Consider the following 13,464-nt stretch of genomic DNA (forward strand, 5'->3'; position numbering starts at 1 on the left):
CGCGCCATTCACAGTAGGAAAATGCAAATGGGCCTCTCGAGATTGCAGCCCTGCTGACCCGACCTCTCCTTCACTCACACTCGCAGTCCCTTTGAGCTTCTTGTTTTACGGGTCCCCCTCGGCTTTGCTGTTCCAGGCCTCTGAGCAGCAGCACACACTGTTCTTTCTGCTGGGAGTCCTCTTGCTCCTTCCTGATCCAGCTAACGTTTACTTGTTTTTTGAACTCAGCTTAAGGTCAGTAGCTCCAGGAAGTCTTTTCTGACCCCCGGTCTGATTTAGATGCTCCACCTCTCCCCATAGCATCTTTACAATGACGCTTTCCATTCTGTCTTGTAATCTTTGCATTGCTAGTCTCCTTAAGGACAGACATGATCTTGCAGTGTTCTCTCAAATGAGCAAATAAACTTTAATTTTTCTAAATATTCTCGTGTAGGTAGTGCAAAATATCCACTAAAATTGGGCCTTTTTAAAACTATATGTAGAACTTTAAAAAATAGTTTCTAGTTCCAGCTTCAGGTGGTTTTGTGTAGTGGTTAAGAGGAGCTGCAGCCAAATTCCATGGATTTGAATCCTGGCATTGCCATCGGCGGACACTTTAGGCTGGTTATTCATCTTTAACCATGGCTTCCCCAGCTATACACTTTGGGGATAAAAGTCATAATAATGCATACCTCATAAGACTGTGGTGGGGTCTAAATGAGATAATTCATGCAGGTAAAGCTCTTGCACAGTACCCTCCTGAAAACACCACTGACTTTTCTCACCCTGGTTATTTGTGAACCCATGAAATTCATAGACTTGTAGAGTGGTTTTATATTCCCAGAGCAGACGGCAGACATTGTCAGTTCTCCACACTGGAGGAATCACAGATTAGTGATCTGGAGGGATGACAGATAAGTGAAACATTGTGCCACCTTTTATGACTCTCATGTGGGACCTGCCTGATGTCTCATACAGCATCATGAGCCATTACATCGGCACCACTCCAGAGTTATACTTCAATTTAAAGGGCATAGCAAGCTTGTCACCACTGAGACCCAGGAATGCAGTCATAACCGGGGCTAGAGAGTGATGATGTTTCTTATAGTTTCTCCTAGACTGGGGAGAAGATAAATGCCAGTAGGATCTCTGACAAGTTTTGGTGTGAACTCTACAGAAACAAGTTTGTAAGCAGTGTAGAAAAGTGGAAAACTTTAAGGACTTGGTTAAACTCATGTGAAAATGTTGCTGATAAGCTACTAGAAATTTACCAAAGCAGGCAGGCCACTCTAAGATGAAATAGGCAGAATAATGGAGGAGGGGCCACGTGTGACCTATGTATGCTATACACATCTATTCAGTGCTCAGATATTTGAGGTACTTGGAAAAGAGTTTTGGTTTCTCCACACCTGTTTCAGCCATTAATGACATGACTACGTGTGAGGTCAGTTTTAGAGTTGGCATCTTCTTGTTTGTTCTAGAATAAGTGATAGCAACCTTTTTTGCCAAAAAGATATCCTGTAACATTTTTATTTAGCTGGAGAATCACACCTAGCAGCTTATATAGCATGTAAAACATGTTCACCACATGTTTTTGAATGAATTAAAATGGATATTTTAGAACTGGAGATATGTTTGCTGAATAATAGTTTAAGGTAAAATAATGGTTTAAGGTAACAGTGCTTTTTAATTTTATGTGTGGTAATATTTTATGGTCTTGAAGGATGAGATATTTTGCATTGCTAGATGGTATGATTAAGTTGAGCTTCGAAAGCCTTTTAAGCAGCAAGTGAAGTTGAATATAATTTTACCTATGTTTAATGACCCAGGGTCATTTTAAATACATATATTTTGGGTACTTTGACCCAATTTAGTTTTCCACATATGTTTTATTTTTAATTCATCTTCATGTCAGACTGCCATTCGCCACTTCTCCTGATGCTGTTCTTAACTCAGACATTCTCCCCTTTACAGTCCATTGATGGGTTGCTGCCAATAATTTTCTAGAGGTTGAGAAATCAATAATCAAAGTTGGAAATATTTCACTGATTATCAAAGGCAAGATTCTGAGTGAGGGCCCAAGGCATTTTGAGCCTTTGTCACGACAATTTTCTGTGTATTTCCTGTTTAGAAATTCTAAAGGAAGGCAGTTTTTATTTAGCGTAACTTCAGAAAAGTGAGTTTTTACTGTAATATTTTTACATAGGATGCTCAGTACATTTATTATTGGTATCATTGAAGTTTTTTTTTCTCTCTACTTTGTAAACAGTCAAAATTTGCTGTGCGATGTCACAATTGTGGCTGAAGACATGGAAATCTCTGCTCATAGAGTGGTGCTGGCTGCCTGTAGTCCTTACTTTCACGCCATGTTTACAGGTATGAAATATTTCAGTTACAGGTATTTTTTAAATGCATACAGTTCTAGGCTTTTCATATATTATTAGCATTTTACTTTTATGAAATTAAGCATGGTAATACAAGAAAATGCTTTTGCTTTGTTCCAAATTCCTCCTCATCTTTGTTTTTCATTGTTGTAATCATGCATATTATATACACTTACTTACAATTTTATTCTCAGTTTTCCTCCTTTACATTTACATTTACATATATTGACTCAGTTTACCTTCTTGCCGTTTATAACAGCTTTTGGTACTTTATTATTTCAGCAAAAGAAAAGCACTTTTACTATTTTACATTTTTGTCAAGTGGTTTTCACATTAGTTTCATCCAGTGTTTACAGTGAAAAAATATGTTTATTTAATGTCCTTTGATTCAGAAATATGAGAAAATAGGGTGGATACTTAGGTAACTATAAAAATGCATAGAATGGAACTGGGGTGGAAGGGGATACAAAAGAAAAAAAGAAAAATGTAAAGAATGATTTTAGTATTTCTGGAAAAAAAGTAATTTATGCCTGCCACACTTGAAGTCTTTAACCTCATTCTTAAAAAAAAAAATTAAACATATAATACTCTACAAAGAAATGAAGTTATCCGTTCTAACAATGAGCTTGTAATCTTAGGGTTTTGGTAGGACAAACAAAATACTTATAAATACAAATGTAGTTATACTAAAAAGCACAAATACAAAGCTTTTTATATTTCAGAAACTATTATTTCCTGTGCTTAACATTTTGCTAGGTACTTACAAGGAATACAAAACAACGTAAGCATGCTTCCCATCCCAGTAGCTTAGTGTGTCATTGGGTAGATGAGATGTGCACACTTTAAATACATAATAGTGTGCCCAAAGCAGTGATGCAGATGGGAAGCACTGTGATGGGCAGCACTGAGAGAAGGGGATCTGACATTTTTTGAAACCTAGTGGTTATAAAGGGTTTACACAGATGAAGACAAGTACAGAAGGCCATGTGGAGAGAATGGAATTATTAGTGTTTTCAGAGTAGAGAGAAGTCTGGAGGTCACCTCACTTATTGGAATAAAGGGAAATCTGGAGGTCACCTCACTTTTCAGCCTATTGGATCTCACTGTTTTGAACTGAAATAATCCAGAATGTAGGAAGGATAGCAGAGGAGCCATCAGCCAGGTTGGGAAAGTGATTTGAGAGGGAGCCTTTAGCTGAGGCTGATTTGAAAAGGCAATGCTAATGAAGTGGGATAAGTCAGATTTTTATGTCCTGGGGTTCACGTCAGTTTCTTAGTTTATCTTATTTATACCTGGATATTTTTTCTATACAGAATCTCTGGGCTTGTAGGAGGAGGGTTTGATTTGAATGTGTTTACCTAATTTAGGAATACCGTAGTAAAACCCTTTCTCCCGTGTTACTGCTTCAGATGATACTGCTGTTGCCACTTCCTTGTCAAAATTACTGGACCTTTGGGATCATCAGTCACTTCATCGATCTGTGCTTCAGTTACCCATCTGGAAAATGGGATGATAATATAACCTCCTAGGATTTTTGTAGAAATTAAATGAGATCATATGTATGAATTTCTTAGCACTTTGCTTGGCACATAGAACATGCTCAAATAATGTTGGCAGTAATTATAATTATTATTATTAATATTTTTTACTCTTAATTGCTAAATGTCTTTATATTCTGTAAGAATAGAAGATTGAGAAAGTCTTAGACTAGACTTTTTTTTGGTAAATATTTCATTTTTCATAGTTACAAAAATAAAATGATTAACTTAAAACTACAAGATCAAGGTTAGTTTCCTTTCCCCTCAAAAGAAAATTCTTAGAGTCCCCAAGCTTTCTGAGCCTTCGATATCCAGAGATATGGATGCCAGAGATGGGAGATCTTATTATGTCTTTATCTTTGTTCTCTGTTTCCTTTGTAACCTATACTACATTTCAGTTTCCCTCTTTATATTTTTGTATAGTGGTTCTCAACTCTTCATGTTTTAGCTGACATGCAATTTATGAAAGTGTGAGCTTTGCCTAATGATAGGAATGAGGCCCCGAAGACATTTTGAGTCCATAAATATTCCTAGTGTATCTCAGTTAACTGGTAGGTGGTTACTTCTTGCAGTTCAACTGATTTCTGACTGGTAATGCTTGATCAAAATTAGATTTCTATGTGCTAAAGTAGATGCAAAATAGGGATACTATGTTAATTTCTGGCACATATAAAATGTGAATTGAATACCTCTATTGTGTGTGGTTTTTTTAAAAACAACTTTATTGTGCCATATTTTATATAAAATTTACCCATTTCAAGTGTAGAGTTCAATGATTTTTAGTAAATATACTAAATGATACTGCCATTATCATAAATCAATTTTAGAACGCTTTTATTCCTATGTAATGTTCTTGAAGTTTATCCGTGAATAGTATGTATCATCAGTTTGTTCCTTTTTATTGCTAAATAGATTCCATTGAATAAATATACCACATTTTGACTATCCATTCACTTGTTCATGAACATTTGGGTTGTTTCCAGGTTTTGGCTATTATGAATAATGCTGCTATGAGTATTCCTGTGCAGTTCTTTGCATGGACAAATATTTTCATTTCTCATGGAGGTAGATATATAGGAGTGGAATTGCTGGGTCATCTGGCAAATTTGTATTTAACTTTTTAAAAAACTGCTGTACTGTTTTCCATAGTGGCTGCCCCAGTTTTCCTTCCCACCTGCACTGCATAAGGGTTTCCATTTCTCCAACTTTCTCGCCAACACTTATTACTCTCTATCTTTTTAAAAAATTGTAGTCATTCTAACGGGTGTGAAATGGCATTTCTTGTAGTTTTAATTCACACTTCCCTAATGACTAATGATGTTGAGCATCTTTTTATGTGCTTATTAGGCTGGATTTTTGTGGTTCTTTAGTAATAGATGCTATTTACCTATCTAGCAATTTTTGTATGTTTTCTTCTTCTGAATCCACTGCGTAGTCAACAGTTTGGCAGAGATTAGGTAGAGAAGATAGGGAGATTTGGTCTAGGTGGTTTAGTGTGCATACTATATTCATTTAAGATTTCTAGAATATGAGTCCATTATTTATCTGTTTTCTTGGTCTGAAGCTCTGTGAATGTTTATTATATATAGTGAGGCCAACATGTAGAGTTTTGCCTGTTTCCATCCTATCATATACCATATATACTCACATTCTCTTGCTTAGTAGATAAGCAGATGTGCCTGCAGTGGCACAGGGCGTCACCATACTCTTCTTTTGTTTTCCCATGAGTCACTTCTTAGGAAAGGGGAATATGCAGATGTTCTTCCTTGGCCCTTGTTTTTAATCTCCTATAAGTTGTAGGTGAATTTTTCATTCAGATTATATCAGCTAGAAAAGAATTCTGTTACTCATTATAGTTACAAGTATTTGGGTAGAGAAAGGAGGTGAAAAGCTATTCTGTGACAGAGTCATAGGTTTTCACTTTGTCAAATATGGGCCTGTTTAGAGCAGGGCCAAGTTAGCTGTTACCTGAGAAAAAAATGTGTCAAATTGGGCTTTTGTATTTGTAAATTACTTTTTTTGTTACAAGTAATGGCATTTAAAAACCCATTTCTCTTACAGATACATTTGAGGCTTATTTGGGGCCATAAGCTAAAATATATGAAATCTAGTGGGAAATAATGAATTTTAATTTCTACTCTTCTGTGTGTGCTTTTTTAAAATTATTTTTTATTATTTTTTATTATATTTTTAATTAAGTTTATTGGGGTAACATTGGTTAATACAATTATATAATTTTCAGATATACATTATAATTTAACATCTGTATATTCTATTGTGTGTTTACCACCCAAAGTCCAGTTTCCTTCAGCTTTGTGTGTGCTTTTTGATGATTTCTTTTGTCATATTGAACATGATTCAGTGAGGTAAATTAGAATAGGAAAAGATAAATTATCATTTAAATGATTAAGAAGTGAAATTTTTTTCAAAGTCATATATATGGTTGTATTTGTCTACGATTTATGCTTTCATTTATCAAGGAATGTTTATTGAGCATCTTCTGTGTAGTAGGCATTATCTTAGGCTTTGGGAATCATAGAGATGAACAAGACAGACAATTCCCCATACTCATCATTCTCACTGGGAGGGGAGGTTAGAGAGTAAACGTAAAGAAAAAATAATTTCTGATATCACTGACTTCCATGAAGGAAATGAAATAGGGCGTTGCACATAAAGAGCATACGTTAGAATGTTTTAGTCTGCATTTAACAGAAAACTTCACTCAAACTGGTGTCAATAGTAAGGAATTATATTCTCTCACAATTGGAAAGTGGGCTGGGACCAGGCTTGATCGCATCTGCAGTTTGAGAATTTCATCAGGGATCTGGTTCCTTCTGTCTCTCCACCCTCTTTCCTCAGTAAGAATTTTATTATAAGGTTTGCTTCCCCTCCTGAATGCCTACCAGAATAGACCCAACATCTCAAAGAAGGAGGAGGATTGTCTCTTTTTTTTCTCTGTTTTAGGAGCTAGGAGACCTTTTCCAGAAGTTCCTCAAACTAGACTAAAGCTACAGAGGAATGCAGTTCCCGTGTTTGCTTTAGATTCGTTGTAGAACTGAAGAGTTATATACCTTGACCACCATAAAGAGTGGCTGCTAGGGGCATACGGGTCAGCTTGCCAAAATGAAAATATCTGTGTGTCAGTAGATTCTTTGTAACCCAAGACTAATACTGAACAAAGGAGAAATAATGATTAGAGAAGGTGACAAGTAGAGCTTGAGTAATGGAATATATTTTATTTATTAACTGTAACTATAAATTTGTCATTCACGTCTTAGGGTTTCAGCATATTAAAGCTTCTGTATTATACTTTTGTTTTCTTTCACATGTTTTAAGTGCTAAATAATAACCGAAATTAAAATCATAGGATTTTAAAAATTGAAATGAATCTTAGGGTTTTCTCTTTTAAATCTATTCACTTTTTAGAACTTTAGAATGAATAAATGAAGTTATCAATTTGTGCTGGGCTTTAGGAGTCCTGATTAAAAGTCCTTGAGATAGACATGTTTTTATTCCTATGTCCTTAAGCTTTTACAATTTGGAGGACTTCATTTCTCTTCTCACAAAAAGTGGAGATGGTTCAATATTCGTTAGTGAAAGTGCTTAGCTCAGCCTGGAGTGCATAGTGGATGTTAATAAATGTTTGTTGACCAAAATCTTTCATAGCTAGAATATCCATGCTCAAGATTAATTTAAGTGTCACTAATTATGTTAAGTAAAGATGGTACATCTTAAATTGGCACTTGCTTTATTTTTCACTCTTCTAGTCATTCATTTATCCAACCAATATTTATTGGGTATTTACCATATGTCAGGCATTGCAGGATACAGAGATAAGAAAGATGTCATCCCTGCTCAAGAACCCAAGTGGGGAGAACTAGCTAGGATTATGACAGCGTGGATTTGCAGCAGGTACCCAGGTGTACTCAGGGTGAGAGCCTAACCCAGCCTTGGGTCCCCAACAGGTAAGGCTACCTGGAGAGATTCCAGCTGAATTTTGAAGATTGTGTGGGGATCAGCCTGGGGAATGAGGGCATGGGGAGACAAAGGGACAAAGCTCAACAGAGGCATCAAGGTAGGAAATTTCTTGGTGTGTGGGGAAAACTACGAAAAATTCCTTCTTGATAAATTCTAAGACTGAAAGTAGGAGAGAGAGGGGAGAGGAAAGTAGGAGAGAGCGAAGCAGGGGCGGATGTGGAAGGGGCTTGAATGCCTGGACTGGGAGCCGCCACAGACTTCTGAGTGCCGTAGTCAGATCTGGAGGTAGGACCAGACTAGGAAGGTCACTGTGGTGGTGTTAACAAGAGGTGATGGGAGCCCCAGTGGCACAGTGGCGGAAGGAATGGAGAGGGGATTGGCTTGAGATCTATTTACTATTAATTTTGCAGGCTCAGGATGACTAGATGAGTGGATAAAGACAAAGGTGTCAAGGGCGACTCTCAGGTTTTCAGTGATGGTGTCCATGTGAATATCCTAGCAGAGCTTCAGAATTCTGTGTGATCAAAACATAAACAAAACACTGTAATCAAAGGGAGAGACTACAGAAAGTTAAAGATGAACTCTGTACAGTATCATTGGATATCTTTTTAAAATGCATTATCAAAAATAAATCTTATAGGACCATACTATTTAAAGATTTCCTCCATGAACACAGCAAAGGGCAGTAATTAAGATAATACGAAACAGCTAGAATTAGATTGAAATAGCTTTTACAACTCTCTTTAATGTTTTGATTCTTAGCAGTTACTGGAATTTTTAAACTATTAATGCAATCTATGGCAAGCTGCTTGTTTTTGTTACCGTTTTTGTTAATTAATATGAAAAATAAAAATTAAAATGTTTCTGAAGCAGTATATGATTGGCATTGAATTTGTTGAAAGTAGGTAGCTTTCTGGAGAGAGAAATGATACTAAAAATGACATAAGGAATGTCTGAAGTAACAAAGTACATCTTATAGCAATACTTTAAAAACTATAATATTAAAAACTGGCAGAGGACTGTCATATATGTAAACTAAAGTCAGATTTTGTTTTGTGTATGCTAAGTCATGCCTAAATTTTGAGGGGTGAATTCACTCCTTTACGAACTAGACACATGGCTTTGTGCCTGTGCCCTCAGGTCTTGCAGGGCTTCACAAATCACAGCGGTCTCACAGATGAATTAGAGGTGCTAATTCCAAAAGTCTACATGGGAATCCAAATATCTTTACTTTTGGCACAAAAAAGAGCTTCCAGATGATACAAATCTAGTTTATACACAAGATCAGAGAGAGTGGGATAGTGGGAGGTGCCTTATATGCAGATGAATTAGTTTTCCATGTTCCTCAACCTTCATTTTTTTCCCCCTTTTCCTTAAGGGAGAAAAATACGTACTTAACAGCAGACATGTAACCTAGGCCCCTGTCTTCCTGCTGTATAGGAATATGTATCTTTTTCTTATTAACTCTCTCCCTTGTAATACTCACAAGTGTTTTTCCCCTGGGAAGTAGCAGGGTAGGTTTTGAGATATTTTAGCTCTTAGGAGAACAGCTTCTTTCTGAGATCTTGTCAAAGATAGTCTCCAGGGAAGCACGCAGTTAAACCTACATCATTGTTATTCTTTCTTTCCTCCTAGGGTTTGCGTTTGTAAAGGAACTTTGTGTAATTATGAATTCCCATCGGCTTTTCTGATAGTTATGGCCATTGGCAGTGCACTGTATTTGAAAAAGAAATAAACTTTCAAGAAGTCTTGAGGCTCTTGTGTTTCATTTTTAACAGGAGATGCCCGATTAAGGTGAAGGCGAGGGATGGGAGCATTGTTTTCCCTGCTGCTTTTATCTTTAAAACCTGTTGAAATCTAGAATCAAATCTTTTTGCTAGGGTGCCCCATAGCACTCAATATTGTGTTTAGACAGCCCTTGTTATTTTTAATTGAAATTTTATTTCTCCACCATTTGATTGCTTATGTCTTTTCTTGTCTTGGGTCGTTTTCTTGTTCACACATAAGTCTACTTCTTACTCTCCCTAAGTCCCTTTGGTTTAGAGGACTTCCCTTCTGCGTCTCTGTTTCTTTCCATAGAGGAGATCTTATTTATGATCCCTGAATGCTTAATTAGTTCAGTGGGTACTGGGAGAGAGGTCTTGGACCACTTTTTAGCAGACAGTGACGTAGAAGGGTTTCTATCTGGCTTTAGCAATCAATGCTGGCTTGGAAATGACTTCAGGATGAAGTTACCACACATGCCAGACAGGAACAGGTTTGGTCTAGATTTGGTCTCTGGAACAAATCTTTGCCTTTGACTAACCCTGTTCTAATCCTTCTTTTGTCTTGAATTCTCTCGGCCTCTCACGTAATTTGTGTTCTCATGGTTTCCTGCGTGAGAGTTGGGTCCTCCCTACCAAGGGCAGAGCTCCCTGTGTCCAGTGCAGGCCACACACATTCACGGCAGGCCCTGGTTGTGCTTGTCGAATGGATGCTGCTAAGCAAATGGGTCCTTTTCAGCAAATGCTCATTGCTGTTAGCCAAAGGGGGTTGACACTGTGACTCTTCTAGTCGTGAGTAGAAATTCAAAAAGAAAACAGATTGCTCAGAAGCATGGACAGCATTGGGTACTGATCCTATAATGCCACAAGTACTATATAGTACGTGCAGTTGTACACGTGGCATGTTCATTGTTGTGATGTGATTTTCAGGTATAGATGACAGCAAAAGTACATTTTACGGTTTTCTCAGGTAAACTTTCAGGGGAGGTGGGGGAATGTTTTAGGCCTGCAAAAAAGTGGCTGATCATGTTGCCTATTGAATACAGTTAGTGATAAGAAAATGGACCAGTCTGTCTTGGCCTTGGTATTTCCACAGCAGGGTCTTGCTATAGCATCACTCTTACTCCTTTGTGTTTTAGGTGAAATGAGTGAGAGCCGAGCAAAGAGAGTTCGAATAAAAGAGGTAGATGGCTGGACCCTGAGGATGCTAATTGATTATGTTTACACTGCAGAAATCCAGGTTACAGAAGAAAATGTACAGGTAAGAGAAAACACCTCATACCATCTACTGCTTTATATGTGCCAGTTTTTTAAATCAAAAGAGCATACCCACTCAGTGTATGTTGTGTACCAGAGTAATAGAATTCGTTGTTAAAACTGTATTTCTAAGAGACGTTTAGAATGATGATATCTTTTTAATAATGCTTCTGATTTCAGAACCTTTTATATTCTAAAAATTTTAAGATATAAATCTTTTAGTTCTCTGATGCTTGTTCTTTTATGAAAACACTGTCATATGCATTTATAACTACTGATTGATACTGCACACATCTGTCTTTATTAAAGTCTACAAAGGATGTTTTTGACCACTAACAGCCTTTACTTCTTTTATTATTTTAGCATCCTCTTTAAGTGCTTCTAGAGTTTAGCTAAAAATTCGACATTGCATCTTTCTTACTTTCCATAAAGAATAGATGTTTTATATGTTATGTATTTAAATGATATAGATGTCTGTGGAGTAGAAAGTGAAAATCATTCCTTAAAATTACCTTTCCCTTCACGCCTACGCCAGCCTACACACATCAATCCACAGTTCCTCCCTAGAATGTAGCCTCTGTTGGGTGTGAATCCTTTTAGACCATTTTCTGTGGAGTTACACACACACACCCGCCCACACATACACATTTTCTTGACATAAGTATATTTTTGCTATACCTGTTGTTCTGCAACTTGCTTTGTTCATTGAATAAAGTATCTAGGAGTTCTTTACAAGTCAGTACATTTGAGTCCAACTCATTTTGTATGCTATCCTTTATGTTAATCAACATAAATGATTTTTTATCTTTACAAAAATGCGGCAGTGAACGAACATTTTTATATTTGCATCCAAAAATTTTATGGGATAGATTCCTCAAAATGTAATTGGTGGATCAAAAGGTACATGCAAGTTTTAATTTTTGATAGCTATACTAAATTGCCATCTAAAAGTTTATATTTATTTATACTCAGTCCAACAGGTAAACTGTGTTTTGAGGACCACAAAGAAAATTAGTACTAACTTCTTAAGAAATAATCTCTAAATTCTACTTGCACAGACAGAAAATTGTGGGTTTGATCTTTTGTTTCTTATAATTAGTTGAAATGTGTTACAAAATATTTAAATTTAGACACCGAAATTTTTGTACCTTAACTCGATAAGACATGCTATTATTACATGTGAAATACTGGCTTCGATAAGGCCTCTTTGGTGGTCTTCCCCAGATGTCCTCATTAGCCTTCGCTTGGAAGCCCCATTCATGAGATAAGGCATTTGAAAAACCTTGGTTAATACTGAAGTTTTGTGTAAAGGTGTGAATCAGATGCTACGTGTACTTTTTTTTTTTAACATGAAGGAAAGTGTTTGGTACATGTCAAGCAACGACAGTACCAACATGTCATTTCATTCTGTTCTTTTCTGAACGGTAATGCTATTTGCTGGGTTCTGGGACATTGTTTTCGACAAGACCAAATCTTGGGTTTCTTTTTGCTCTTTTTATTCATCACAATGGTTGGGCCTCATTGTGCCTTATATTTGACCTTCAACAAATGAATTACTGATTGGCTTCTTTGATTCACACAGGTGCTACGTTGCGGGGGAAATTGCAAAAGATGATTTAGGCCTAAGAGACTAGACCGTGTGAATTCTGTCCTGAATGTTCTTTGTAGTAGTTCTTGTGGTGGAGACATTGGCCTGCAAGGAACTGGGAGAATGCCTCTCATGTTCCTTTTAGTAACTATCACATTCTAGTCCTGAAATGTTAGTCATCACAGCCTTTCAGAAAACCTCTTGCCATGCTAATTTGCCTTTTGTGTATATTGTACTGCTCTTACAGGAATATAACAGGAGTTGTATTTGGTAGACTTATTAAATGCTTAACATTTATATAGTTGTTTTTTGGGGGGAAGAGGGACATCTCTTCAGCATAGGGGTATCTTGGTAGGTAAGGCCTTATTTTATATTCCATTGAAAAATACTTGTTTTGGAAAAGGCAGTTTGGAAATAAAATCAATTTAAAATAAAGGTCTACCTATCAAGACATACCATACTTTTCTTTTTCTCTGGTGAATTTTTGTCAGTCTGTACTTCATTAATATGTCTTATAAGTGAGGTTCACCTTAAAGAGATAAACGTGGTGGAGGTCTCTGGCATTCTTACCGATGATGTTAAGCTAAAGTCTTAAACGGTCCCAACCAGAAGCCCCACTCTGAATTTATCTGCCTTGAGAGTATTGACAGTGGGGGCAGAACTGTCAGTAATTCAAAGTTTCATTATTTTAGGTATATTTTCTCATTAGACCTAGAATCAAATCTCTTGTCAGGTTACCTCCTTTTTGTAAGTTTCTGTTTTAGTAATAAAGTACAATTTTAACATATTAGGTATGTCAGTCTTTTATTTGGGGACCACATGTTTTTATGTAGAATCATGGTGCCATAGAAAGCTTATTAGGTCCAGCTGTGTTAGAGTTAGTGACAGAGCAGGACCATAACCCTGGTGTCCCTGATTCCTAGTTTAAGATCCCTTCTGTGATACCAGTCTCCTTTTTATATAGATTAAAATATATG

The 13,464-nt window shown here is 36.6% G+C and overlaps 1 protein-coding gene and 1 long non-coding RNA gene across 3 annotated transcripts in view; both read left to right on the top strand.

Annotated features, from left to right (window-relative positions):
• The window catches only part of KLHL2 (kelch like family member 2), a 65,675-nt gene that overhangs the window by 6,883 nt on the left and 45,328 nt on the right, over positions 1–13,464 (top strand). Inside the window, exons 2-3 of one of the 2 annotated variants that reach the window (XM_006917015.3) lie at positions 2,249–2,355; positions 10,782–10,903. In XM_006917015.3, the coding sequence (XP_006917077.1) occupies positions 2,249–2,355; positions 10,782–10,903 (229 nt within the window). Of the gene's footprint in view, positions 1–2,248; positions 2,356–10,781; positions 10,904–13,464 lie in introns of those variants that run through there. The other variant, XM_025050390.1, reaches the window with a different exon arrangement.
• On the top strand, positions 6,151–9,829 carry LOC112483938. The gene is made up of 2 exons (XR_003047825.1): positions 6,151–7,866; positions 9,515–9,829. It is a non-coding gene; the product is annotated as an uncharacterized LOC112483938 (long non-coding RNA).

Source organism: Pteropus alecto, unplaced genomic scaffold, assembly GCF_000325575.1.
Source record: "Pteropus alecto unplaced genomic scaffold, ASM32557v1 scaffold166, whole genome shotgun sequence".
NCBI lineage: Eukaryota > Metazoa > Chordata > Mammalia > Chiroptera > Pteropodidae > Pteropus > Pteropus alecto.